This window comes from Columba livia, chromosome 2, assembly GCF_036013475.1.
Source record: "Columba livia isolate bColLiv1 breed racing homer chromosome 2, bColLiv1.pat.W.v2, whole genome shotgun sequence".
Lineage (NCBI taxonomy): Eukaryota > Metazoa > Chordata > Aves > Columbiformes > Columbidae > Columba > Columba livia.
Genome location: NC_088603.1, coordinates 128,157,132 through 128,184,810, shown reverse-complemented (window position 1 = coordinate 128,184,810; position 27,679 = coordinate 128,157,132). Strand labels below are relative to the sequence as shown.

General features: G+C 37.9%; 1 protein-coding gene across 34 annotated transcripts in view; it reads left to right on the top strand.

Moving 5' to 3' along the window:
- EYA1 (EYA transcriptional coactivator and phosphatase 1) overlaps window positions 1–27,679 on the top strand; it is a 169,271-nt gene that overhangs the window by 130,007 nt on the left and 11,585 nt on the right. For all 34 annotated transcript variants that reach the window (XM_065053793.1, XM_065053782.1, XM_065053776.1 and 31 more), the window contains 5 exons: window positions 646–735; window positions 25,652–25,710; window positions 25,909–26,069; window positions 26,275–26,389; window positions 26,673–26,794. In XM_065053793.1, coding sequence (XP_064909865.1) covers window positions 646–735; window positions 25,652–25,710; window positions 25,909–26,069; window positions 26,275–26,389; window positions 26,673–26,794 — 547 coding nt within the window. The remainder of the gene's footprint in view (window positions 1–645; window positions 736–25,651; window positions 25,711–25,908; window positions 26,070–26,274; window positions 26,390–26,672; window positions 26,795–27,679) is intronic.

Below are 27,679 nucleotides of genomic sequence, written 5' to 3'. Positions count from 1 at the left end.
AGTTTATTAGCTCAGTAAGGAATAAGTTGTTATGGTAATTTCTGTAGAGAAGTTAAAGTGTGTTATGTATTAATAACAAACAATAGATTTGTTCACTCTGCATGGGTGGGCCCAACTGAAAGAGTAATTAAAGCTTGGTTTTGTGGAGAATCAAGGAGTGGTTTTAAATATAATTGCCATTTGCAAATAAAACACCGACGGTGATTTGCTTTAAAGTCACTAGATATTCCCAGGACCAAATCCTTTTACTTGTGACCACTGAGAGTTTATTTTGAGTGACAATAGTGTTATCGTACCCCTGGTTGATCATAAAACTTGTAAACAGTTGCAAAATCTGGAGAAGTTTTAGGTGAAATTGATTTGTCCTTTGTGCATGGGGGCGGGCAGAGAGCCCGTGCCAGGGATGCACAGGGTTGACCACAGAGATCCCGCTGCAGAATCATAATATCAGTTGAGTTAAGGTCATATTTTTTTTAGTGTTACTGGTAAGTGTTACAGCATAGGGTTAGTGAGTTGCTGAAGTTAAACTGAACAAGTTACGTGTAATCCATCCAATAACCTCTCTTGAAAAGCAGTTGTTCCAGTTTGTATTCTGATATGTATGTTAGGTACGGTATTGATGGTATACTCTATTTCTTCTTTAAGGATCCACCCACATCTGTGTCTCTTGGACTCCGAATGGAAGAGATGATTTTCAATTTGGCGGACACGCATCTATTCTTCAATGATTTAGAAGTAAGTGTTTATTCTTTTAAAACACATAGAGGTGATTTAATATTTGTCCCTTTTTATGTGTTATTAGATGGTTTGACAATTATTCTTCATTTCACAGTTTTAATAAGAAAACATTTAGAAAATATCTGTATAATTTAGTCATTAGGATATATGATAATATCTACACTAAATGTCTGCACTGGCATTCAAACATTGCGACAGTTTAAATGGTAGGGTTTTGTCCTCACAGGTCTTAGTATTTATGACCACAGTAGACAAGCTTTAGAAGTGGATACGCCAAAAGCACCTATAAACATTAGAATTCAATAGTCTGCACAGGCCATTAAACATTAAAACTTCAGCTTCTATAAGCAGTTAAAAGCTGGGTACAGATTTCTCACTTACATCCCACTGTGGCAGAGTATGACCTTAAACCCGAGGGATACCATTAATGTTGTGTACACTGTCCATCTCGGTGGCCTTTAACTGGGGGTCCCCTGCCTTCCCTGGTGGCAGGTACGATTTGTTGTGTGCTGGGGTTTCGCTGCCTCTCCCCTGCGGTGTGCGGGGAGGAGCTGGTGCCGACATGCCAAGGGCTTTTTCAGCCTACGTGGGCGATGGTTTGGCGACGCTTGTGAGATCTTTCTAAAACTATCCGATCTGCTGAAAGAGACTGTCACCATAAGGCCTGGTTGTTTCATTTCAAAATGGAAAAAAAGCAATTTCTGATCATATTTTAATAACACAAAAACTTGAAAACAGTCAGATTTCTTTCCCATCATAATGAAGACAGCTGTTTATTTAAAATCCAACTGTTAAGCAAGCTTGTGGTGGGGCTGCCAACGCACATTAATCATCAAGTTGTTGTTTTGCTGAATTTTAGAATAGTGTGTTATTCCAGACAGGCAAAAGAATCTGAAAGATTCAAATGCAACTTTTGCTGATCAAAGTTAATTGGCAGCAATTGGCCTTTAAATATTTCCTGATGTTTCCCTTTTCAAAATCAAGCAAAATACACCTTATTTAATAGATGAGCCAAAATCATTTGAAAAATGCCAGTGTGCGATAGACCTCAAATGTGGTTTGTCCAACATCTGTCCTATATTTTGATTTCTTTTCATCTAAAAAGAAACCACTCACAGATGATTTAGCATCTTAGAATGTAATGAAATTATTTAAATGTGCTTTATTGTTTCTTCCATTCCTTAGTGGAGTATTTATTTTTTTATACTTACAATAAGGTAGATTTTATCTTTAAATTTAAGGTAATGTTTTCTTTCATTAAGGCAACTATATGTAAAGATATGATTGTTTTGTATATGAGAAACACCATTAGTGAGTTGCATGTGTAGGTCTGATTTTTTCAGATTTGTAGAAAAATATAACAATGCTAGTTATTTTCCAAATCTGTTTCTGATTTCTGGTTATATTTCATTTTACCCAGAGCAGAAAGAGAAAGTACTACTGTATCTTACCAGCATATTCAATAAAGTTCACTGTGTTTTCATTTGATGTGCAGAGCCAGATACTTGTTAGAGTTGTAGGTACTTCTTCATACATGATTGTCAGTGTCACTGACTTTAATGGAAGTTAATCAACTGCATCTTAGGGATGGTAGATTAACTTCTGCTGTCATGTTACAGTCTTAACAGTACAGCATAGCAGTTTATTAACTGAAGAACTTTGAAGCTGAGTATGAAAAAATACTGATCCAGGTGGTTCGTGAAAGCAGAAGAGCTCACTGGATGAGCTTGGTTCTTTGCATCCCTCCATAACAAGCCAGTTTATCTTACATCTCCAAACTCCAGTGTAACAGTCTGTGTCTATACCCCAGTATGTCTTCTTCATGCACAGAAGCAGTTAGGAGCGATAAGTTGCGTTAATGTACATGAGCTCTGAGTCCTTTTTTGCAAGGAAGATGAGCTCTGATCTGAAAGATTACGCCCTGTCCAAGGGAGCAAAGAGCATGTTCATTGTGTGGACAAGGGTGTTTGTGCTTCTGGATTCCCACAGAGAAGTCTTCGGACAAGTGCGTGGGGAGGGGGCATAAGAGAGCCTGTACTTTGTGGGAAGCAGCACATAAGGACTTGGCCTGGCCACAGACTGAGGCTTTCGGTTTACCAGAAGTTTTAGGTTTTTTCAAACTTGTTGCAGACACATGGTGTTTTTGAAGGAATGCGTCCTCCTGGAGCTGCAGGTTGTTGTTCTTGTGAGCATCACCATTATTAGCAGGACCTGCCTAGTTCCCAGGGTCTGTGACCTCAGGGCAGATGCCTCACATCCATCTCAGAAACTCGAAGTCCTTGCTTGGTGGTTTGGAAGTTCAGGCTGCCCTACAGCTTGACAGACATCCATGAAAACTGTGGGCAATTTGGTTTGGCTATGCCTCAGGCTTGAAGCATCTGTTCTTACTGATGAAGGACTGAGTCTGGAGGATCGAGTGGTGACCCTGCTCACGCCTGAGCTTTCCAATTCATCTGCACAAGCATCTGGGCTGTTAGGAATCAAGAAGTTTGTAGGCAACATTGCCAGTGAGCTGCAAATCTTGGGCATCCTTGCCCAGAAATAGTATGAAGACAGGCAAAGCTGGATTTGGAACGTGTTTAACCCACAGTGTTGATGTGCCTCTGGGTCTAGGCATAATTCAAAGTGGGAACCTGAAAACTGATGCTTTCCAGCTCACCCAGGCTCAGAGGGAAGCCTTCCTGGCATATAGAGACGCTGGGCTTACGGGCAGGCAATCATCTGTCATAACTTTGGCCTGTGATGCACATTTTTCCAGATACCACAAGTTGATGTTTTTTAATAAAAATAGTCTTTTCATCCAACATGTTCCAGAAAGATCTAATCAGAACCTCTCTCTTGTCATTCAAGTTACAGGGAAAGTATTTTGTCTTCTTATAAACTGCTGAAGACTGATTAAACATTTTGAATGCAAAACGCAGACTTGCAGCAGTGATCTCTGAAGCACTGCTTGATTTGTGTGTGAACTAACCGGCTTTTCAAAGCTCAACCTACAGATTTATTTAATGTTATTAGGTTAAATTCTAAACTTCAGCAGTTTTTTAGTCTGTATAAAGTGAATCAATGGCAATACATGTCAATTGCAAACTAGTTTACCCATCCTAATTTAGTAGAGGATACAACCAGGTAAATGAATAATCTAATTTCCTATATATTATTATTATTATTAATAATAATGGTATTTGTAATAGGTATTTTTCAAACTCAATGAAAAAATTCAGCCAGGTGTCACTATCTGTGAAGTCAGTATTCTGTTTATGAATCAGTTGCACTTAGATTTACAATTAGTTACCACAGTCTCAGTTTGTAAGTGTTCTTAGTTTATTGCTTTGAGAAAAAGTAGGATATGTGTTATTTCCTTGACTTTGCACAGATTTATTTGGAGTAATTAATTCCAGACTGATATAACAGAAAATAATTTAGATCTTGAAAGAACTTTTCCTAAACAGCATGTTAAAGGGATATGCCACGGAGGCACCCCAAAGTCAGTTTTAGGCGGACAGGAAGTTCCAAAACAGATTTTATTCTAGCTGGAAAAGTGCAGCCAATAAACCAACTAGAAACAGGGTTTATACAATTATTTAGCACTCTGACAACATGAAATACATGTTTGGATATCACTTGAGGAGGTTATGGGGGTACAGTAAAATAAGAATAATGAGGATCCACAGGGTGCAGGCACACACTCACAAGAAACAAAACCAGAGCCCTCTCACTCCAGAGTGCCCACAAGAAATAATGACTTGCCTGGGTTAAGCAAGACTCAGTCAAGGATATAGCCAGTAAATAACCGCTCACCCAAATGAGGAGGTGAGGAATTTTCAATCCTGGGAAGTCTCCTTAGACAGCATCCCAGTCTAAGGAGAGGGCTCCAGTTCACAGACCTGCTGCTCCAAGGGGCCTTTTGGCAGGAACCCTGTTTTATAGTCTGGTCAGATCTGGCTGTGGGTATTACAACATGGTCCAGAAGCTTCACAGCTACTCTGGGCACCTCCTCTGCTAACAACCCTGTCAATTGACTCAAGGTCCTGTTAAGGGCCCAGTCAATTGATCGAGGGTCCCACCCTTCCTGCCCCACCAGCTGGTGGAGGTGAAGTCACCCTGTCCTGGGGTAGGGAAGTTGAAAATTGTCATTTAAATATCTCATATTCTGCTCTGTAGTAGAATTTCAATTGTGAACAGGAGGGAATAAATACATTGATGTAGTGCTCTTAAGAGAACCAGAGTTATCTCATCAGAAAAGAATGTGTGATTTTACATGCTGATTATGTTGTGATGAGCAAAATAAGGTATAATAGTTTAATGGTATGTATGGAGCAATTACATATATTAGGTATTTTAGTACATATTCTCCAGTTTTTTAGGGAAACTAGCAACTTGATGATAGGACTGAAACATGACATCTACCTATCTGCATCTTTAAAGATTGTATATATTTACATATTTATATGGACCTTCTTAGAAGAGTAATTTAGTCATTTCTTTGGCGTATCAGGTGCACATTATAACTAGATGCGTTAAAGGAATAATTGCTGGTAGTGAAAGATTATGAACACCTTATTTTAAAAAGTCACTTCACTGCTCTGCAAAGTCTATTCTGAAATGGTTGCATCTGGTTAGATCTGTTCTTTAGAGATATTTTCTGAAGCTGAAAGTCACTTGTGAAGCCACTTTTTTTGTTGTTTTTAATCTTACCTAACAGCTTTTTATGAAGAATATACTTTGGTTTTTTTTTGACCTATGTTGAATTCTACTGAAGTAATTAAAATCTAATTAATTTGTAGGGGTTTTGTTTTGTTTTCTTTTAGGCTTTTTATTTCTGTTTGTTCATGTCAAGTTTTAAGTGTGGGCTTTTGTGGGAGGGTTCAAAATAAAGTTCTATGTATTATGAAACTATAGGAAAAATAATTTTAACACCTCAGAGAAATGCAGTAATGCATATGGGCACAGCAATGATGATTAGCATTCATTTTTCTGCTACCAGAGAAGGATATATAATGCACACTCCTCACTTAACAATTCACTTCTGTTTGTGAAGTCTCTATATGCGAAGTGATGATACATCTATGGGAGTAATTTATAATGAATGGCAGTATGGTAGGATTTTTTCAGCTACATTAGTTGTTGTATTTCTCTTAAAAATAAAAGACGAGGGGATGCTATCGGATATTGCTGTAAAGCAGTAACTTTGGTTCTTGGGGAAAAAAAAAAAGTTACATTCTAGCAGTTAGAAATACTGACTTGATTAATTTCTCATTGGATTCTTATTTAATATCCACCTGTGTTCCTGATAGAAATTTAGACCATAGACTCTTCTGTGTGTCAAAAAGAGTTGCATAACTGCTTTATGATTACAAGCACGATGTTACTACAGATTAATGAATCTATGTGGCATTGCATTAGCATACTGCTATGCATGGACCCCTCTGGAAAGCTGCCTGTGGTTTCCATAAATTGCAGCTGTGTCTGTAACCACGACTGGCTGGCATGGTGGCCTGGGCTGGCAGCAGCCATGGTGCTCCAATTGTTTTGGTTTTGTTTTCCACCCTCTGGTGCTCATTTCTCCCCCAGGTGCTCAATTTTTCCCCTCAGTTCTTGCTTCACTCCCGCTTACCAGGCAGCAACTTTGCTTCTCTCTCCTGCCTGGAGGAGCAGCACGAGAGCAGCCGTCTGCATTGCTGACCCTCCTGCCTCTTCACTCTGTTAAATAAAGCAAGATTAATGCAGAAACGTTTTACAAATCCTACACTTTACACATATGGGAACATAGCTGGTTCTCATGAAGCAGCAAGATACTGACTTACGCAGATGCATCTTTTCAAAGTTTAAAGCAAAGAATAAGCAGCATTTATGTCCCTACACTCTCACACTCTGTTTGCCCTGTAAACCTCTTTCCTCCACCCATATAGCAATAAATCCTTCCAAGACTCCTACAAATCTGTAACTGCTAGCTTGGATTTACTCAAATCTAGTAGTTGATAGGGAGAAATTAACTGCCAGGTATTTTCTAGGAAAACTACTCTTTGTGGATTGCTTCCTGCATAATTTACTATGGGCATGGGCCTGCTCTCTTTGTAGCTCCCAGTCATTGGACTATCTGTATTTATCCACACTACTTCTCCCTTGTATTCTTTTGCAATCTCTAGGCTGTGTGAAGGGCAGCTTTTACTACAATGTGACTGGAATATCTGTCACCCATGAGTATGCAAGCACTTCTATTCCCTAAAGAAATGTAAAGGACCTTTAAGGCCCGTGTTGCAATACAGACTCTAGTGGCACTAAAGCAGATGGTGATGCCTTCTGTACTAACACCAGGCACTAAAGGGATTGCTCCAAGAGGTGCTTCAGGGAGATTGCAGTGAAAGCTCAGGCCTAAGGAAAGAAATAACAAAACCTCAGCACCAGCAGTCATAAAGCTTGATCACACAGCAAAGCTTCTGCAATGTTAGTCCCTGTTTGGCCTTTGCCTTTAATTCTTGCAGGTGAAACCAGGCTGCCTCCCTGCTGCTGGAAGCAAATGTACCATATAAATCACTTCTGGGCCTCAATGAGACCTTTTCTTCATGACAGGGACATATATTCTTCTTTTCATCAGCTTGAGAATTTTCTCCTTTGTAGGTCTCAGTAACACCACAGGAGACTAAGTGACTTTCCTCCCAGGTCCTTCAGTGACCGTGCACACAGCTATGTCCCCAGCGTACCACGCAGGGCCCTGTAGGAATGCCTTTGAAGCAATACAGCCATATGTTCTGTTTCTTTAATCTGAAGAGAAAGGGAAACTATTTCCTCTCAGACCTTGATACTTTAATATGCCACAGACTTAGGCTGGTAACTTTTAGCACAGTAGCACTCTGAAGCATAATTCAGGATCGTGGGCATTATGATAATACACATTATTGAATAATAACTTTCAGCAGACTTGTTGTGTGCAGGTTACTGCACATCTCAAAGAACCATGACCACTGTAGGGTAAAATGCTCTTCTTTCTGAAAGCATTTAGCACATCTGGTCCTAGAATCAAGTAATCTAACAAGTGAACTGCTTGGATGCATGCCAGCCCTTAAGTGCAGGCTTTGAGCAAGCTCCAGAGCAAGCTGGGAGAGCAGGCTGGCCGCTATTAGCAGTGTGGAAGTCCATCGTTTATTCTCTCATACCTTGTGGAAATGTTGTGCAGCCAGCTTTGGGCAGGTGTGATAGGTGTGATGTTGCCTGGATGCAAACTTAACTAAGTTGCATGGCAGTCCATGGTCAGTGATGGAAGTTGGGGGAGCAGCAGAGACAGAGCCAAGCAGACCAAGGAAGTGGCAAAGGAGGACTGTGAAAACATGATCACTAGAGAGAAAAACTCGCTTAACTTCTCTGCATAGAAAAAATCAGATCAAGATCATTTTGTGTTTGAAGTGATGCTCCAAGCTCTGAACATTTACAGGGTAAACCTTTGCTGGCATTATGTACTGGTCACATGTCTGGTGCATGTGTTCTACATACAACTTTATGCAGATGAAATAACATGAGGTCCATTTTTGTGGGTGCCCCTACTTTGTAATTTCTGAACACTATGCCTTAGTCTCCTCATCTACAGATAAGGATGATGATGGTTACGAGGATGGTATCTGCAGATACAAGGATGATAATTCTGCCATAAGGTACACAAGAGGGAAAAGAAATGGATTACTCTGGTGATTGTAGTAGTTGTTTTTGTGTACAGTTGTAGTTGGCTTTCTAACAATGCTTCAGTTTGGTCTCTTTAATGTCTTAGTCCTGAGGAACATCCTGGCATAAACACTGTCTCTGCTGACACAATTAGAAAATGTGTCTATTCAAAACACTTTAAAAAAAAAGAAGGGGACAAAAAAACATTGCAAATACTTATCCAAGAAAACTTTCCATTTTTTCATTGTATTTCTTAATTTGTTTTCTATTTTTTTTCTTTCTTTCTTATTATTATTTTGGATTATTTTTCTAAGTTGTAATTGTTCCAGTTTGAGTTATTCATACATTTCAAGTAAAGTCCATTTTTTAAAACCACAGGTTTAAAAAAACCAGCCAAACGTTTAGAGCAGAAGGGCACCTGTTAACACTAATCATGACAGTGTTCCAGGTGTCTGCATTTCTGAGCTAATAACCAGTATGAACTCCATGTACTTCTACTGTTTGGTGCCAGGGCTTCTGTTCGGAATGCCTGGATTTTGTTGTAGTACAAATGAGCTAAGAAGTAGACAGGCATGTTTTGTGAAGAAATACATTGACATGGAAATTATAGTAAAGAGCATTCCATGGAATCGTAGGATGGTTTGAGTTGGAAGGGACCTTTAAAGGCCATGGGCAGAGACATCTTCTACTATATCAGGTTGCTCAAAGCTCTGTCTAACTTGACTTTGAACACTTCCAGGGATGGACCATCCACAGTTTCTCTGGGAAACCTGTTTCAGTGTCTCACCACCCTAATTGTAAACAATTTCCTCCTTATATTTAGCTGAAACCTCCCCTGCTTTAATTTAAAACCATTACGTCTTTCCTGTTGCAACAGGCCCGTCTAAAAAGTCTGTCTCCATCTTTCACATAGGCCCCTTTTAAGTACAGAAAGGCTGCAATAAGGTGTCTCAGGAGCCTTCTCTTCTCCTGGCTGAACAACCCTAACTCTCTCAGCCTGTCCTCACATGAGAGGTGTTCCAGCCCTCTGATCATCTTGGTGGCCTCCTCTGGACTGTCTCCAAAGGTCCATGTCTTTCCTGTACTGAGAGCTCCAGAGCTGGGCGCAGGACTCTAGGTGGGGTCTCACCAGAGCAGAGTAGAGGGGCAGAATCACCTCGCTTGACCTACTTGTCCTGCCGCTCTTGAGGGAGCCCAAGATACGATTGGACTTCAGGGCTGCAAGCATACATTGCCAGCTCATGTCCAATTTTTTATGCACCAGTAGCCCCAAGTCCGTCTCAGTCAGTTCACAACTTTGCCTGTACTGATACAGGTGATTATCCCAAACCAGATACAGTACCTTGACTGTATTGAATTTCATGAGGTTCACATTGGCATACTTCTCAAGCCTGTCAGGGTCCCTCTGGATGGCATCCCATTTATCAGTGCCATACATTCTAGTGAAAAATGGTTTGTGATACACAGTAGGCTCACTTTAGTTAGATGGCACCCTAAAAGTAATTTCTATCAGATAACGTTTTGTCTACATACTACCCCAAACTGCACATTAAAAAATGTTCCTTTCAATAACAGAATTAAGGTTCTTGTCCCATTCCCAGCAAATAAAATACCAAATGCCAACCTGCTTTTCATGGTAGCAATTGTACCTGCCCATTAGGGCTAGATTCTGCAAAGCCTGAAATATCAGACTTAAGGATTGGCCAGTAGAAGAGATAGTATATTGAAGGGCAGCAGTGAGGTACCTGGAAGTCATTGTAATATCTGCCTCAAAGCAGTATTTAGACAGGGTCTGTTACTGGAATCACAAACCTACTCCAGGTATGGAAGCTTTAATTGCAACAAAAACCTTAATGTTGTGCTGCAGCAGCAGGCTCTGAAGGGTAGCAAAAATTGCTGTATAATGAATGATGTGATACGACTCTTTGAAAATTGTCTTATAACCAATAATTAAACAATATAATTGTTCTAAAACCTGCCTAAAGCTTGATAGAAATTAAGAGGTGTAAAACTCACTGAAATTTAACAGACTGAGAAGTTTTCAGTATATTTTCTTGCTTTTACTGACAGTCCATTAGCAGATTTCAAAACACTGGCTTACGTTATATTGATGACACATAGAACCACCTGCCCTTAATGATTTTTTACTTTTGTGGGGTTACAAAGTCCCTGCTATGTGCCACAGAGCTTTTCTGCCAGTGCAGATCATGCCCTAAGCACAGTTGTGATACATTGCTTGATGGTTCAGCATGTTAGATCCAAAACCAAGTAATGATGTGATTCATCCTCAAGGCCTCTTTTTAGTGCCAGAACTGTAATTTCGGATTTGAATAGGCCCTTTTTATGATTTAAATTATCCCAGAACAGTGATGCCAAATGGATGAGTAAATAGTTGATACTAAGGGTAAATGCCAATAATGTTGTTATTAATTAATGTATTGCTTGCCATTTATTCTTGCATACAAAGGCTTCTCTGATTTTTAACAATACAGAACTGATGTGAACAAAATGGTTCTTACTTTTTCTTTAAATATTATGAATACCACTGAACAAAAAGCCTGTCTACTACTGCAGATGTCAGTACTGTAGTTATGATTCATTCATAAGTTTTCTAAGTAATCCATTGTTAGTTTATAACCTAAAAATCTAAAAAGTTTCACAAATTCAAATAACATTCCTGAGCAGTAGATTTTATGTTTTGGTCTTTGGTTAAGCTGACAGATGTGTAAAATTTCATACAGCCAGTGAAGTCCCCAGTGCAGCTGCAAGTGCTGAAGAGTTCAAGTTATTCCAGCTAAGATCAACATTAATTTACACTCAAATATCTTTCCCAGCCCACCCTTTCTGTGCAAGTAATGCAGTTATTTTGTGCTGATTCTGCCACTTTGAGGCAAACATTTTTTTTGTCCTCACTGGACTCTTCCAATGCAAACCCCAGATGATAAACTTAAGAAAATATGGTAGTTACCTCTAAAAAAAATTCTCTTGCTATTGATTTGGGTACCATCTGAAACTGCAAACCTCAGATTTGCATTGTCCAAGTTGGTGTTTTAAGTGGATTAGTCTCTTAAAATTATATACCTTTTCTTTTAGGAAAGCTAGGCAAAACTGTCACCCTTACATGCCATTTTGCAGGATGAGAGCACTTTAGCCCATCCTCACATAAATACAAAGATTTGAAACCACACCATATGAGCATCTTAGCAATATTCATGGTATGTAGTTTCTATCAGCCCCTTCAACAGAGTTTTAATTTTAGCATGGATTTACAATGTTACTTACAAGTTATCTGGTATCTTGAGACCCATTAGGCAGTTTGTGCTTGTGTGGTTACCTGTGAGTGCTATGACTATAGTTTAAATTTTAAGAAACTATGCATACCCATGTATTTTAAACAAATCTGTTTGGAGGGGGTGGAGGAAGGGGTGTGTAGGAATTATATTAAAATGTTGCTACAGGGAGAAAAATTAAGAAGTGTCTTTCATTCTTTTTGTTTTAAAAGCACGAAAGGAGTGCTTGGAGTTGGTTCCCAAAATGTTTGAGTTTCACGGTCTCAGGAGATTTCTACTGTTTCAGTGTGGGTACAATAAGGCCTCTATCTGCATTTCATCCAGTTCAATGGTCTAATGAAACTTTAAAGAAATGGGGGAGGGGATTATTCCCTTTACTCATTGCAGTATCACTTTTAGTTTTCTATGTTTTAAAGTAAAATTTGGCTGCTCTTAATTGTATTTTTTAAATCTGTCTTTAAATATGGTCAAGAAGCTGGGTGATTCTGTAGTGGACTAAAGCGAGCTTAGTGTGTGCTGGTAAAGCATGAGGATTTAATGAGGGTTTTAAAACATGTGAATGAAAAGCTTGACAAAAGAAACAATGCTGTATTGAAGGAATGGAGTATTTGTTTGATTTTTCTCAAGATCCTTGTCCAGTCGCAACAGGGCAGTCCAGGCACTTTCTGAACGTTACCTGCAGCACCGTGCAGTCAGGAGATGATAGTTCTTGTGTGTTCACTGGCAGCAGAGTGTAGGCCACTGACATGAGTACTGAGCTCAGCTGGAATATTATTGCCCCAAGAATGATCAGCTCTGAGCAAATGATCCTTTCTGAACTGCAGAAAATCATTTAAATCAGTTGAAGGATCTCCTTTTCTGCTTATTTGTGTAACTTGCACTGTGAATATAAAGTATGGATACACAGGGGAATAACTCCTTCCCTGACACTGGTAGGCAAGGGGGACAGCCAATTGTAGCGGTTGTTCTAGCTCAAGTAAGAGGCTTTCTAAGAATTTTCTCTGACTGAAAAGTTTAAAAATACAACTCAAATATTTCAGTTCATTTCTTGGAACAAAACCTGTATATATTTCTTAAAAGTGTGTTTAAAAGTCTGAAAATGCTATTATGGCTTTGGTCAAACATATAAAGAATAAATCAAGCCATAATTACCTACAAATAATGGCTGACGAACAGAACAAAAAAGACAGTGAAAACATGCGCCAACTTTTTTTGTTCCATCACCTTAACAAATTCGGACAGAAATTTGAATACAAGCAACCTCTGACTCCCCAACTGTCAAGAGGAACAACTAACAAAACTAATGTCTTTCCTGAATCTAATCTCCACTAGTTTGGTGCTTAACAAAGCAAATATAATGACTAACAGAAGTATATTCAGCAACAAATCATAAAGCAAACAGTTTTGCTTTTTTTTCTAATGGTTCCATTATATTGTAAACTCGTACATCTGTCCTTATCATAGGAAGGTAGGAAAAATAGAGGGGTAAGAAGTTTCATAAGTGTAAATTTTTATATTCTAATCAAAAACACACTCAAGCATCTATGCTAATATGTAATGTACTGGGAATGAATCTTTAATTTTAAATATGGCATTGTATGTTAGAAAAAACAAACAAACAAACAAATACTGCATGGTTGATTCTACTTCAGTCTTTCTTTCATTTTCTTTTCTGTTAAAAAAGAGAAGTACTATGAAAAAATAATTTTATAAACTTGCCAACAAAACTATGCTTTTACTGAAGCACTATCTCAGCAGTGTGGTAATAGAGTTTTTATGTATAAATTTCATATGGTCATGCAAAGGGTTAAGCTATGTGATTTCAGGATAAAAGGTTTCCTGAGTTGACTATTATTCCTATGGTCTGCCAACAACTTTGCAATAAATGGAATGGTTTTTATGGGAATGTGGTTATTCACAGCAAGACTACAGTTGGTGTCAGTATGAAAAATTCTTCTTTAGTAGATTCTCTCAGCAGGGATAACAGATCTGAAAGAAAGGCAAAAAGTAGTTACAGAGAACTCTGGCTAGTGTTGGTGACAAATTATGTTTACAAAATGATGGGGTAACTCATTGAAAAAGAAGAAATCAAAATAACAGTAAATCAGTCTTGCTCCTCTAAATACCACTGTTCCAAAACAAGATACTTGTGATTGTGTGTATCATTTGATAGCTCCCATTTCTCTTGTCCATAAAGCAAGTGAGACTTCTGGGCTTTCAGTTGCAGGGGTGTGAAATAATTCTTCAGAAATCAGTAAAATTACTGTAAAGTTATACCATTTTCCTTAACAGAATAAACTGGTATGTATGAATTAAAATAATCTGGGAGAAAGGAGAAAAAAATTTCTCCTTCAGTTAGCTTTTCTTTAAAATAATAGTTGGTTATAGTTGTTTTGTAATTTTTGTTATCATTTATTAGTATCACATCTACTTTTTTGACTTTATGTCTTTTGAAATAATATTGCTAGAAGGAAAGTGTGATGGAGAATGCGTTAATACATTAATGAATTTAGCTAGTATTAACAAGTACTGTGTTTAGATTCAGTGTGTGCTAAGCCTTCAGAAAATTCAGAAGATTAAACCCTTGATTAAGTCTGCAGCACTGCTGTTACAACTGGTAATATGTTCCATCTGAGTAAAGTTACACAGAATTTAATGATTCTCCCCAAACCATATAGCAGCTTCATGGGTTTTAATTCTTTCAACATCCATAAAGAAAATTGTTGGAGGATGGGCAGGTTGTTACTATTTACGTTGAGATTCTTTTTTGAGCAATAGGTAGCTGCTGTTTAAGAGGTAAACACAGCAGCTCTGAGTGCTTCCTGCTCTTTGTTTCCCTCATGCACAATTACCCCAGTTCTATTTAGAACATTTCATTTGCAAACTTGTCTCAGAGCATTGCAAAAGCTTGGAGTAACATTATGGTACGAATTTCCATAGTTATGCTGAGATCACCAATGATGTACCAGCAGGGAAGAAAATCAACCTAGCTGTGTCAATGTCAGAAATAAAAAAAAAAAGATATAAAGATATATTTACCCAGTATAGAGAAACAGTGCTGTTGATAGGTGGAGGTTAATGTCTCTTGAGGTAAACAGGTGGATTTACTGACCCAAAAGTAAATATGAACTAGGATGATGCCAAAGAAAATACATTTCTTAAGAACATTACCTCTCACATTCAACTCAGAAAAATAGCATGTGCATCCTTGAACATACTAAATTTCTTCATTAGCAATATTAAAAAAACAATCTATGAAAGAAACATATTTTTGTTCGAAAATAGTTTTCAAAAGAACATTATAATTAAAGATGCATCTGGAAGAAGAATCAGCTCTTCGTGAGTGTTGAGTGTAATCATTCTTATTGGTCATGTGGATATTTATTGCTAGTAATACAAAAAATGGGAATATAACAGTCCATCTCTTTTTGAAAAGATTTTGCCAGATCACTTTCATTTAGCAATGAACAATGGACAGAAGTTCATGTTCAAACCACTAAGTCTGGTTCTACAGCTGCGAGAAATTGCTGTTTCCCTTGAGGCACCTATCTGATTTTGGCCAAGTTAGTCTGGTTTGGCTGTGTTTGGAGGATAGATCCTGGAAAGTCTTAGCATACCTTTGGCCATTTACTGCCTAATTGTTTAGCTGGATGTTGAATAAGAAACAACTGTAGTCACTTATTACAAAAACAGGTAGAAAGGATGGTAGAACATACTGAAAATAGATTTCTGATCCATCAAACTCAAAAAATAAGCAATTACAAGAAAGGTGGTTGAATAAGCCTTGTTCTTGGTGTGATATTAATACAAGGGGAGTGGCTGCAGGGAGAGGGAAACTTCATAGACAGAGCTGGCCAAATTGTCTCCCTCTCACCCCCAAATACCATGACAGCTGAATGAACCCTGGTCACCCAGAGTAGAGTCATCCAGGGCTCTACAGAGGAATATCTATTAAAAAATACGTTTTCTCATTTGGCTGAAATACAGTGCACCTCCTCCTGTACTGAGAAGCTCCTGATCAGGACTGTGGCTAGGTAAGCCCATGATTCTGATAGTTCACATTCAGCAACAGGAAGTTCTGGGAAAACCGAATGTGATTATTCCAAAAGCTTCAGTAGAACCTTTTTTTTTTTTTTTTCTGCAGCACTACATTTATTTGTAGATGTAAACCTGATTTATAAGGTTCTTTAAGTCCTGTGAAGAGCAGGAGAGTTCACTTTCTAGTAAACCTGTCAATGATTGTGGCCTCCCTTCCAGCAGGCATTGCAGCAGTTATCACAGCACATTCAGACTGAGAGACAAAGCCCATTTATTTGCATTTAGTTTTCCACAGCAGCAATCCAAGAACAGCTCAGTTTCACTGCAGGAAGGAAGGAAAGAAAGGAAAGGAAATAAAAATCATGGTAAGGAATTTTCCCTGATATGTATATGAGGGAATGGCTGGAAATAGTTTCTTGTCTATATGATACTACAACCGTGGGTGACTTGCAGAAAGCTCATGAAGTTCCACTTAATGAACATGGAACTAAATTACACCACACAGGTAGCTGTAGGGAAGTGAACAGAAATGCAAAACAAAGTCTTTATTCATAGGCAGAATGGTGGTTTTGCTGGTGTGTGCAAAACCCAGCTAAAAGCTTTCACCGATCCAAAATGCATGATGCCTGGCTGTTGTGGAATGTGCTGCTGTGGTGCATGAGTGTTAATTACAAAAAATAACAAATATCTTCTTAATTTACTTGAGAAGATCATTCCTATAAGCTTACGTGATTTCTTAACCACATAACTTCTTTCCTTTCATGTGTCCAGTGGTGAGCACCTTCTTACTAGGTGCTACTGAAAATAGACCCTATATGAGGTCCTTTCTCAAGAAAACCAGATGGAGTAGTCTTTGCACACATAAAGCTCAGCTGAAATACACGGGACCCTATCAAAGTCATAGCATCACTTTGTAACTTTATTTACCTTCCTGTTGCTTCTCCCTTTCTCTGAATGCAGGGCTGTAAGGTGGCACAAAAGCTCTTGTCTGCCCAGCTGGCATTCCCAGAGCTCTGGCTTAGCAGGTAGTCATCCTCTTCTCCATCTGGGCAAGGCAGCAGTGCCTCAACCCCGTCCCTATTTCTGCCATAGAGCAGCAGCATAGGGGTCCAACATCTGCCCCACAACATTGAGGGGAGAAAGCAAGAGAGGAAAAAAAATGCAAAGTATTGTGCAAGAGTCTTCAGGCTGCCCATAGGAACAAAATGTTTAGCTATCTGTACTGGCAAGGTTAGCAGAGAGAATTTTAATGCCAGTCTTTGTCCCATTAGCAGATAATTACAAGGATGTGAGACTTGCTAGCCCAAAGCATTTTAGCTTTCATTCAAATATATGCATTTAGGAAAGATGATCAACAGCACCAAGGCACTGCAGGTTTAAATAAATGGGTCACATGTGACTGAAAGAGTGAGCTTACCTCTTGTTGTGAAAATTTCTATGTGAACCACAAGAGCACTCTCATTTCCTGAGTTATTAGACATTGTTTTCAGGCTCTTATGGGAAAATCTTTCTTTTCATAAGTTTATTTTTGAAATTGTTTAAAATTTAAATATATTTGAACAACCTTTAGTACATAGTTTCAATGTATATGTTCCTGAAAGCAAAATTCCAAGTTAGTATGTTTGGGAATAATTCATGACATGCTGACCAGGTTCATGGCTTTTGTTATGTGTTTAAACACATTTATATTTTATTTTAACTGTCTTTTATTAGTCATAGAATTTTTTTCTTTTTACAAAAGTATACATCCACAGATAACATGAATCATGTCGTAAAGAAGGTATTTACAACATGAAGTGCTGAACTTTTAAAATAAAGTGAATTTGACATTTTGAACTTAACACTGTATTTTCCAGTAGTGACAGGGAGTCTTTAAACAGATAAGCTTGAGTCTCATTTAGCCATTTCTATCTATGGGTAAAATTCTTTCTTTGGCACCCTCCACTTCCCTTCTCTCTTCTTGCAAAAATATACAGAAATAGGGTAACAAATGATTTTGTCAGAGTCATAGCAGGAACTGATTGTTAGAGAGGCACTCTAAAATGCTTCTCTGAGTAAGATCATACATTACAGAAATAGAATAATTTTAAGCTTTAACTTATCTGAACAACTGGAAGAGTAATGAGTATATTCAGAATGAATAGTCTTTCTGAACTGGAACTCACAACACATCTACACTGTAAAGCAAGTGAGAAAGCCCTGGGGTTTGGAGGACTGCACTTACTGTGACTGTCCTGAGCTCTGCTGGCCCTTGCCTAGAGGTATGATTTTACATTTTGGTCTTTCTCTTAAATAGAAATAATTCACTGTATCAAATAATATATACCGAGACACTATCAGTTCTTGAAATATCTGCTTCATTACACTCATGAGTTAAAGAGAACCAGCAAAATAGAGTTTTCTTTTGCTGTGGGAATGTAACTGTCATGTTACAGTTACTGTATAGATACTTCTCTAGGTCATGTTTTGTTTTCAATTTGATTCTTCCAGTTACAAGGTGCAGCTGAAATGAAAATGTAAACCTTGCTTTAAGTGTAGCTACTTCAGTAAACACAAGTTGCAGAATAAGATCGGTATTTATTTTGGAACAAACACTGTTTACTTTAGGAGTATCATATTTAATCCAAGTGTGCTTGTTCATGTGACCAAGAAAAATAGGATTTTAATCACTTTTTCTGCTAGAAAAGAAAAGCATTCATTGTGTGTTCTAAAAAGGTTATGTGTTTGGTGCAGGAGAGCACTCCTAAGTCATTGGCTATGAAAATGAGTTTATGAAATAATTTCAGTTCTTAGTAGTAGCTAATTATTTATATAGTTAATAGCCTTTTTGGTTTGTTTGTTTTGATGTGCTATTTTAACAGTAAAAGATGGGCTTTGGGTTTTTGTTGTGATTTCTTTTTTCACACTATAAGACCTTATAGTCTTAAGTTTAAACCAGGAGTGTTTTGAAAGCCTTCACAGCCTGATTTAATTCCTTGACTGTTCATCCACAAATTGTCAGACAGAATGAAGTGGATTTCAAGAACTCTCTTTGTTCTTCATATCCTGTGCCTGACCCACAGGTAATCTGCACCTTTTTTCTTCAGCGACGAATAATTGTGGTGGGAAAGAAGAGAAAATGTTAGGGTCACAAAGTGCAGGCTAGACAGAGATGACAGGTCCTGCCAATTGAGTGCCAGTATTGAGAACCTGCGAACCGTAGTCTCTGCTTTTTCACATGGATTTACGCTGTACGTTAACAGGCACAGTGCGATGATGGGTGAGGAAATTCAGCACTTCAGGCTTTATTGCCTCAACTTGAAAGGAAGTGCAGAGGGTTTTGTATATTTAGCAAGTACAGAAATACACTAGAGGAGCATTTGGCACAGGCCATATATATGCACACACAGAGGATATGGGTGCTGTTATTCTATGTAATGTCATTTTTCTAACCTGTACACATACTAGAGATTTTGCTATATTTCTAGTCAAGTAAAAACTGGAGATTTATTTGCCAAGTTTAATGACTACTATTAAATAATGTTGGGATCCTTGCATGTTTTTTGTTTTTTTTTTTTTATAAAACCATAACAGAGACTACTTGCAGCAAGCTACTTTTTATTTTGCAGGAATATAATCACAGCTATAAGTAAAAAGATGTAGAAACAAACAGACAATAAAAAATGGTCATCACAAACTAGCTTTGGAATATACAATTGCAGTTTTGAAAAACATTCCCTGACAATCTGTAATCCTGTGTTTCCCAAAGAAGCACATTGTGATGGCTTATAGAAGTGATGAGTCTTTGTGAAGCAGATAATAATCTGAAAGGGTATATATCTTAAAGGATATATTGTTTCTTGAAAAGACGTGAAGAGAGATACTGCTGTCATAAAAAGCTGCATAAAAAAAACACAGCAGTGTACACTAGAGGATTTTTTTTTAATTAAGGTTTTTTCAGATACATCACATTTATGAAGGATTGCAGCTTTAACTTGTTTTGCCAGATCTGTTCTCACATGTACATGACCAAATTTCTCTACTGTTCAGTAGGGAAAATGAAGCAGTGGATATAATTGCGTAATGACAGATATGAGAGGAACAGAGAATCCCAGCAATCATTTCCTGTGAGTTGGCCAGAGTCCAAGTTGTCTCAATGGACATGCTGATGTAAAGGCAAACTCAAAATAGCTTGTTCTGAAGGGTGGTTGTTGGCTTTTTTTTTTCTCCTCTCTCATTTGACTTTGCAGACTAAGGTATTGAAACAATTAGTTGACAGCATGGTGTTAGTTTTCTCACGGTAAATTAAGAAGATTAACCAAATGTGGAAATGTATTTTAGCCATAATCAGCAGATTTAGGACTATAATACTACAGCATTCTCTGAGGTTATGTTCATAATATTATTCACGTTATTCCTTTTCATAGTGTGCAAGCTTGTCCAGAGTTATCTTACACTCAATGTTTATTCAAAGGCAGCAGAATTATTAGATTTATTTTTGTTAGTTTTGTAACACAGAAATGTAGAGGATCAGCATGCTAGCCGTTACATCACTCCACTTGGCATGTAGTATTGGCACAGACAAGAGGAACTCTTGTAACAGCCTTAATCTCTTTTTTTTATTATTATAATTTTCCTACAGTAAATTGAGTAGTGAGGCATATTTTACATAATTATGGCAGAAGTGCACAACTTGACGGGTGGTAGCGAAGGAGCAAAGTAATATAAATATTTGCAGAACATTTCTGCCATAACTTAATGCGTTGCATATGAATCTTTCTAAAGATCCTAAGTTAGTTTGAAGGAATTATTTCAGAAGACTACATAGGTCCAGGCATTTTAAGAGCTGTGAATAATGACTGTGGAGCATCTCTTGAAATTTTTGGCTCATCATACAAAAACAGAAAAGAAAGAAAAGTTAGCAGGAAGGAATTATCAAATGCTTCGGGAATGGAGGAGGGAGAAGACACAAGCTTTCCATGTACAAGTAAGACTTAGGCTAGATTCACCTAGTCCATCATTTCCAATTGTTGTTTTTCTTTGGCTTACTGCATTTCACTGGAGACATATTTGCACTTAGCAAATGATTGCAGCAGTTTGAAGGAGCTCCTGTGAACATGTATCTGCTGCTGCTTCAATCCCAAAGCAGAGCTGATGGAAGGGAGCATAGAAACAAGCCTCAGTTGCTCCCTCCAATGTCTGTTGGTTTAATTGTGCTGCTGCAGGATATTTGTTCAAGCTAAGATACTAGTTACGGCACTGAAAGGTCTGAGGGATGCAAACACACGGATCCATGTAAGTTAGCTGTGCGAGAGAAGAGCAAAGGACAGCATGGACAGTAATTTCTTAAACTGCTATAGGTAGATTTGCTAAGTTACAGATGCTGACACTCATTTTCCCTTAGGCTAATTGATAAGTCCACCGACAACCTCCAGTATCACCTTTAACACTGTATCTTTGAACATGCTTTAGGCATATTACTAATGTTTTATATCACCTATTTGGCCTATTCCTACATCCAAACTTGCAGTTTAAAGATATATAGGAAATGTCTCCTTTCTCTTCCTTGACAGTAGCTTTTGCTGAGGTCTTCCTCCTACAGGCTTTTAAATCCTCCTGCATTTCAGAGCTTGCTGTCTTTTGTGCTGCCCTTCCAGAACTGAAAAGACTTGTTCTCCCCCTTTGCAGAAGATGAATTTTCTCTCTACCTCAAATTCTTTCTTAAAATGTAATTCTCCACAAAACCTTTTGAACAAACCTCCCTAGCTTCCAGATGGTACTTATTTGGCATAGCTCTGGGGGTCCTGCCTTGGGCTCCCACCACCCAGCCTCACTCTTATGCCTTTTCCCACAGCGGCTGTCAAGCTTAGTGTGCTGATCATACAGAAAACCAACCAAGAAGAAACAACTGAGCCACATTTTTGACCAACTTGCCCTCTGATTGCTGGCCACAGCTGCAAGAGATCTGCAGCAGAGATCTGAATCAGAGCAGCATCGCTTCTCTAGACTAAATTACCCTTTGCGAATAACTGTCCTATCCTGTGTCTGGTACTTGTGCATAGAACATATATGTGGCACCATGAATAAGGTCTTTTAAATTTCTGTATGTTTTAGTAGCCCAACTCTTATATTCAAATGAACATTGATCACTTTGGCAATGTTTTCATTAAAATCAATGCAATTTAGACAGACCTATGTGAGAGTATGTTTGAGACATCTAAGATGCTTTTCCATTTTGAAAGTATTATCCCTTGAACTATACCAAGTGTATTTGGCTTTCCAGGGTTTGATCCCAAAGTGCAGAGCTGCATCTCAGCCTGTCTGACTGAAATCCAAACCTCCAGTGCAAACATGTCATCACTTGTAGTCCCTCGTGAAGATTTCAAACTGGATACACTGAAGTTGCAAGGTCAACACCTTTAGGAGCAAAGCACAGCTTGCTGCATAATCTTTATACATAAGCCACAGGATATTTTGCTCCTTACTTGCCAGTTTACCCTATTTTAAAAGTGAATCCAACAATTTTAATGTTCTCCTTTGGAGCTAACTACTAATCTGATTCTATCATAATAAAATACATCTGCATAAATAACATACATTTATAGTGTTTCTGCTGGGAATTAATTTCAGGTACCACTTTGCCAGGGAAATTAGGAGCAGAATACTAGTACTGTATTTCCTATGAAAATTTTGCAAAAGTGTCAAATATATCTGTAAAAGTTTGAAATGGTAAGCCTGCAAACAAACCAGTTTTTTGGTTGTTTTTTTGAATGTTTATTTAGCTCTAAGTTGACTCCTGTCATGGAAGCTTTTTGGGGAAGTACTTGACGATTTTATGAGGCTTTGTATTTTTATTAAAATATATCTTTGCAAAAATGTACTGGTTGGAAGTACATACTTTATTTATTGGTCAGTGTCAAACGTCATTTTACCATATTCCTGATTATTGTGCATATTGAGTTAACTGCTGGTTTAAAATGTTAAATGTGTGGGTACTTGCTTAAAACTAATCAGAGTACTGAACAGTGTCTCAAGTAGTCTTTGCTCATGAACAAATGTTCCACACAAAGCAAGCAAGTGAAAACAAATACAAGGTGTTCCGAAGGAAGGTTGGAACAGATCACTTAATGGTGGGCAAGTATTGGATTCTCTTCAGAGTTATACTTTACTTATAAATAACTTTACTGCTAAAAAAGAAATTGCTAAATGAGCTTTTTCCCTTCCCATGTTTAGGGATTGAAAAATGCAGCCATCACTCATTAGCCCAAAGTCTGAGTCAGCGAGAGAGTGTGAAAAAATACCTGGCACTCAAAGCTCACATTTAGCCTCAAAGCTGTGTCCTGCCACTCAAGAGGAACAAAACAGTCATGCACTGTTTGTGACCTTCCTTTAGCTGTAATGTAGTGTCAATCACATTGGTCTTTAATCCTTTCCAAATTATAACATGTATCTTTTGTGCTTTAATTTTGCTTCATTCCCTTCCTGACTAGACTTTTTTCTTCTTTTATTTCTGACAAAAGGGGACACTATCTCTCTCCATTATATTCAGTATTTTACCAGAAATCTGTGATGTTCGTCACTTTTTCTTCCATTTGCTTGCTTTCTTGGCACTGCTTCTATACCTTTACCCCAATGAGTTTTAGTCTCTAATTTCTCTTTTGGGGTTTTTGTCTCCAAAATTACTCTTTCTTTCAATACCATGATTTCTATTTCTGATGTGTCATTTCAGTTCTCACTTTCTACCTATCAAGCAGATAGTTAGACGGAAGGGGAGAATGTCTGTGGTGTCCCAAGGCTTGTGATGGTCTCAAGACCTTGCAGTGTAAATTAAAATTCCAAGTCCTTGGGTCCCCTCTAACTGTGGGATTGGAGATGACTGGTGTCATCTTTCCTGCCTCTATCTTTTGCCTGAGAGCACTGAATTTGTAACTCTGTTGAGTTATTCCTTCTTTCAACTGCTCCTGTAGGAAGGTGATCTTCTACTCCTTCCTTTAGTTTTGTGGTTACTAAAAAAATAGTTTCTTTTTGCCAGATTTCTACTTTGATTCCTCTTCTCCAGCAACTTGTTCCAATTGTTATTCGTTTCCAACATGGGACACTGTTAACTTGATAATTGTCACTGCTGTGTTGATGACTCAAGCTTAGGTTTTCTATCTGTTGAGACTTTGAGAAGTCACTAAGCAGTGGAAGAGTAACTACAATGGGAAAGCCATGAATTCAGGAGGGTGTCCCTTCATTAGCTTACACTCAGTTCGTATTTGAATCCTTCATTTTATAGGCATTTGGATGGACAGTTCCTTTTAGTTATAAACAAACAAAAATCCCTTGATTTATGTGAATTTGATAACTTGCTGAAGAAGCTTCTGTGTTTTTTGTTTGGGTTGGTTGTTGTTTTTTTTTTTCAGCCAAGTTGATTTTCAAAGCCTGGCAACATATGTTCACACTTGTAGTTTCGGCTGTGTCTGTACATCTAATACATTTTGTCTGCCTGAGGAGGAAATTCACTGTATGGTGGTTAAATATGAGCAAATGTAGTATTGTCTTTCCTGTGCTGGTTGCCACTCTTACATCTCTCTCTAGCACAAGCTACCTATGTTTAAAATACAAAACAGTTATTATAGTAAGAATAAGTGTATGTTATACAAGTGCGAAAGACCACACCTTGTTCTTCAAAGCATTTGAAAACTTTCTGAGGTATTTTTCATAGACATATGTTTTTAAAAAATCTAGAATCCACAGCCATCATGTGAGGCCAAATAGACTTCTTCAACTTTTTTCTTATCTGAGGTTGTTGACCTCAGGAGAGGAGGAGAAGGTTACAGGGTCAAAGTCTTTTCCTCCTTGGAGCTTGCTGCTTGCTGGGAGAGGGTTGGCTGGAAAATAGATGTTTTAGAAAAAGGGTTGAGGGTCATGATTTTAATTCTGTTAGGGAACAGCTGGTTTGAGTTTCTTTGCACTTCTATCTTGCCTCCCTTCCTCACAAATCCATAGAGAGAGAAAAATTTGTTCAGGGGAAAGCAATAACACAGAAATAAAGGATTGCAATTTTTTAATGTTTAAAATAGATCATGTTTGTTAGAGAACTTCACATTAAGAGAGAGAAGAGGAAATTATTAAAATAATTGAAATCCATTATTGTTTCAAGCACTGAATTGATTCTGATCTAGAGTGCCAAAGGTTTATTTGTTTTCCTGCCAAAAGTTAAATTGTTAGTATTAATGTTCTGATGTTTTTTTTGGTGGATAAACACTACACATTAAAATTTTTAGTTTAGTGATGGACAAAGCTAATTATGAATGTGCTGTGTTTGCATACAAGTCACTGAAGAGAGATGGCTTGATTTGCCTGTTTCTGTTCAGATTGGCTTCATCTTTGCAAGCTGCTTTCATGCACTAAGACCAAAGAGAGAGAAGGAAACTCACAACTCTCAAATGAATGGCAAACTAGGAACAGATTTTTCGTCTGCACTCCTCTGAAACGCTGGCCTCAGGCTGTGTTGGTGTGTGGCTCAACAGCAATCAGAGGTCATAATTTCATTGGCGGTTAGCATCAGGTTTAATTTTTCTAATATGTTACATTTACCAAAATGTCTGGTTTCAGTTACACTTATGCACTGACTGAATCAGCTTTGAGCAGCGTTATGTCTTAAGGTACCTAAAAAGCTACAAGAATGTTTATGGAACACATATGCTAATTGTTTTTAACCACTTTCCTTTCTAAACACAAAAACCTGGTTTTGGAAAGCCATTTAGCAGTAGTAGCTAATGATGGTGTGCATTTATTCTAAGAAATGGGCACAAGGAATAGGTAAAATAGTTGTTTTAACAAGACTGCCATCTACTGATTTCCACAATTAAAAATATTCTTGATGAGTAGATTGTTCATCGTTTTTATAGCTTTATTTTCAAGAATTGCAAGATCAAGAAAATTATAAAGTCTTTCTTTCACCTTAGGAATGCGACCAGGTTCACATTGACGACGTGTCTTCAGACGACAACGGCCAGGATTTAAGGTACAAGCGAACTGAGCAAGATAAAACCTCACTTTGCTAGTTCCTTCCTGGGAAAGCGATGAACTGCTGTAACTCTCACAGTAGCCCGCTCTCTATAATAGCTGTCTTAGCCTTTGCAACTCAGCAAAGTGAGTAGCTGGTGATTGAATGTAGACTGTTCTCTTTTATTAATCTGGTGGTTTTCTTATCTCTGACTAGCACGTATAACTTTGGAACAGACGGCTTTCCTGCGGCTGCCACCAGTGCGAATTTGTGCCTCGCGACAGGGGTGCGAGGAGGAGTGGACTGGATGCGAAAGTTGGCTTTCCGCTACAGACGAGTAAAAGAAATATATAACACCTACAAAAATAATGTTGGAGGCAAGTGACTCTGGAGTATCTAACAAATACAGAAGTAGTAAAAGGGAAGAACTTTCGGTTTCCATCCATTTTTTAACGTGGCAGTGCTTAGTGAGCTGTTTAGTTTGAGGTGTGTGGAAAATTGTTTCTGGGCTGATGGAAAGCAAAGGAAAATGGCAGAGTGCCGCTTCATTTCAATGCAGACATTCTCTTATCTACTCCACAGGTCTTCTTGGTCCAGCAAAAAGGGAGGCTTGGTTACAGCTCAGAGCAGAAATTGAAGCTTTGACAGATTCTTGGCTAACACTTGCACTGAAAGCACTCACCCTTATTCATTCAAGGTGAGTATGGGATAGTTAGGAAACTTTAAGATTTCTGATGATGATCTATTAATAGAAGAGGCTGCTGGTCTGGTGGACAAAATGCTGAAGCTGGAGGACCTTCTTCCCATTCCTTGTTCTGGTCTGACCATGCTACTCTGTACCTTGCTTTCCTATAAGGTAGAGAAAAGCCCTTTCTTTGTAAGTGGCAATAATAATGGTGAGGGGTTCTGATGGGAGGGATAAGATTTTACTTGTTTTGTTTGTTAAAAAAAAAAGGATGTTTGCATTTTCTTTTCCATAGGACAAATTGTGTGAACATTCTTGTAACAACTACGCAGCTAATTCCAGCTCTGGCGAAAGTCTTGTTGTATGGACTAGGGGTTGTATTTCCCATAGAGAATATTTACAGTGCGACTAAAATAGGTGAGCTATTTTTATACTGTTGTGATACTTTTGAAACTGTGATTCTAAATAAAAAGCTACTGTAGTCTGCATTTATTTCTTACCTACATTCACCATAGCAAATATAGAGATTAGTAATACCTGATCTTATTAAGCACTTTTCATGCTGAAGCATCCTAAAGGTGCTTTTCAAATGTTTGTCATGATCCAGCACAGAAAGCTTCATATAGCTGATGCAGTCTCTGTTAGGAGGAAATATAATTGCTTTTTGGTCCTAATTTCTCAAAACTGTGAGGCTGTGTAGCAGCTGAGAAGGCTTTTTAGTAGGTTGTAAGTACAGAATGTTGTAAACATGAGCCTTGGCTCCATTTGTTTTTATGGGCTCTGTAGCAAATTTTGGTAAACAGTTTACCAGAAGCAAGAAAGTTTTGCTGCAGAATGTAATTATTGAAGTTCATTCATACTGACTGTAATAAGCTTCAGCCAGGCAAATGTTTATTTCTGTTTTCTGGTTCAGTATAAAAGATATTATTCTGATTATGCAGAAGTACATAGGACCAGATTGCAACCGTCCTTGTAGTTTTTAACGTGATTATGACGTATCTGTTCTGTCTCAGATTCCTTCAAAATTGTGGGCTAGATGAAAACATTTTTCATGTGTTCTTAAGTATCTATAATACAGGAAGCTCAAATGGCCAAGAAAAAATGGTGGGTTATTTTTGTTTGGTTTTGTTGGGTTTTTTTTAAAAAAAAAAAACTTCATTGAGATTTTTATGTAGAAATTTGAAAGCATTACCATAAAAGATTTAAAGCTGTTTTCTGGATAGAAATGTAATGGTGCCATCTGTCAAAACTTTAAAATAAATTAAAACTTTGAATTATAATAATTTAAATACACATTTTAAT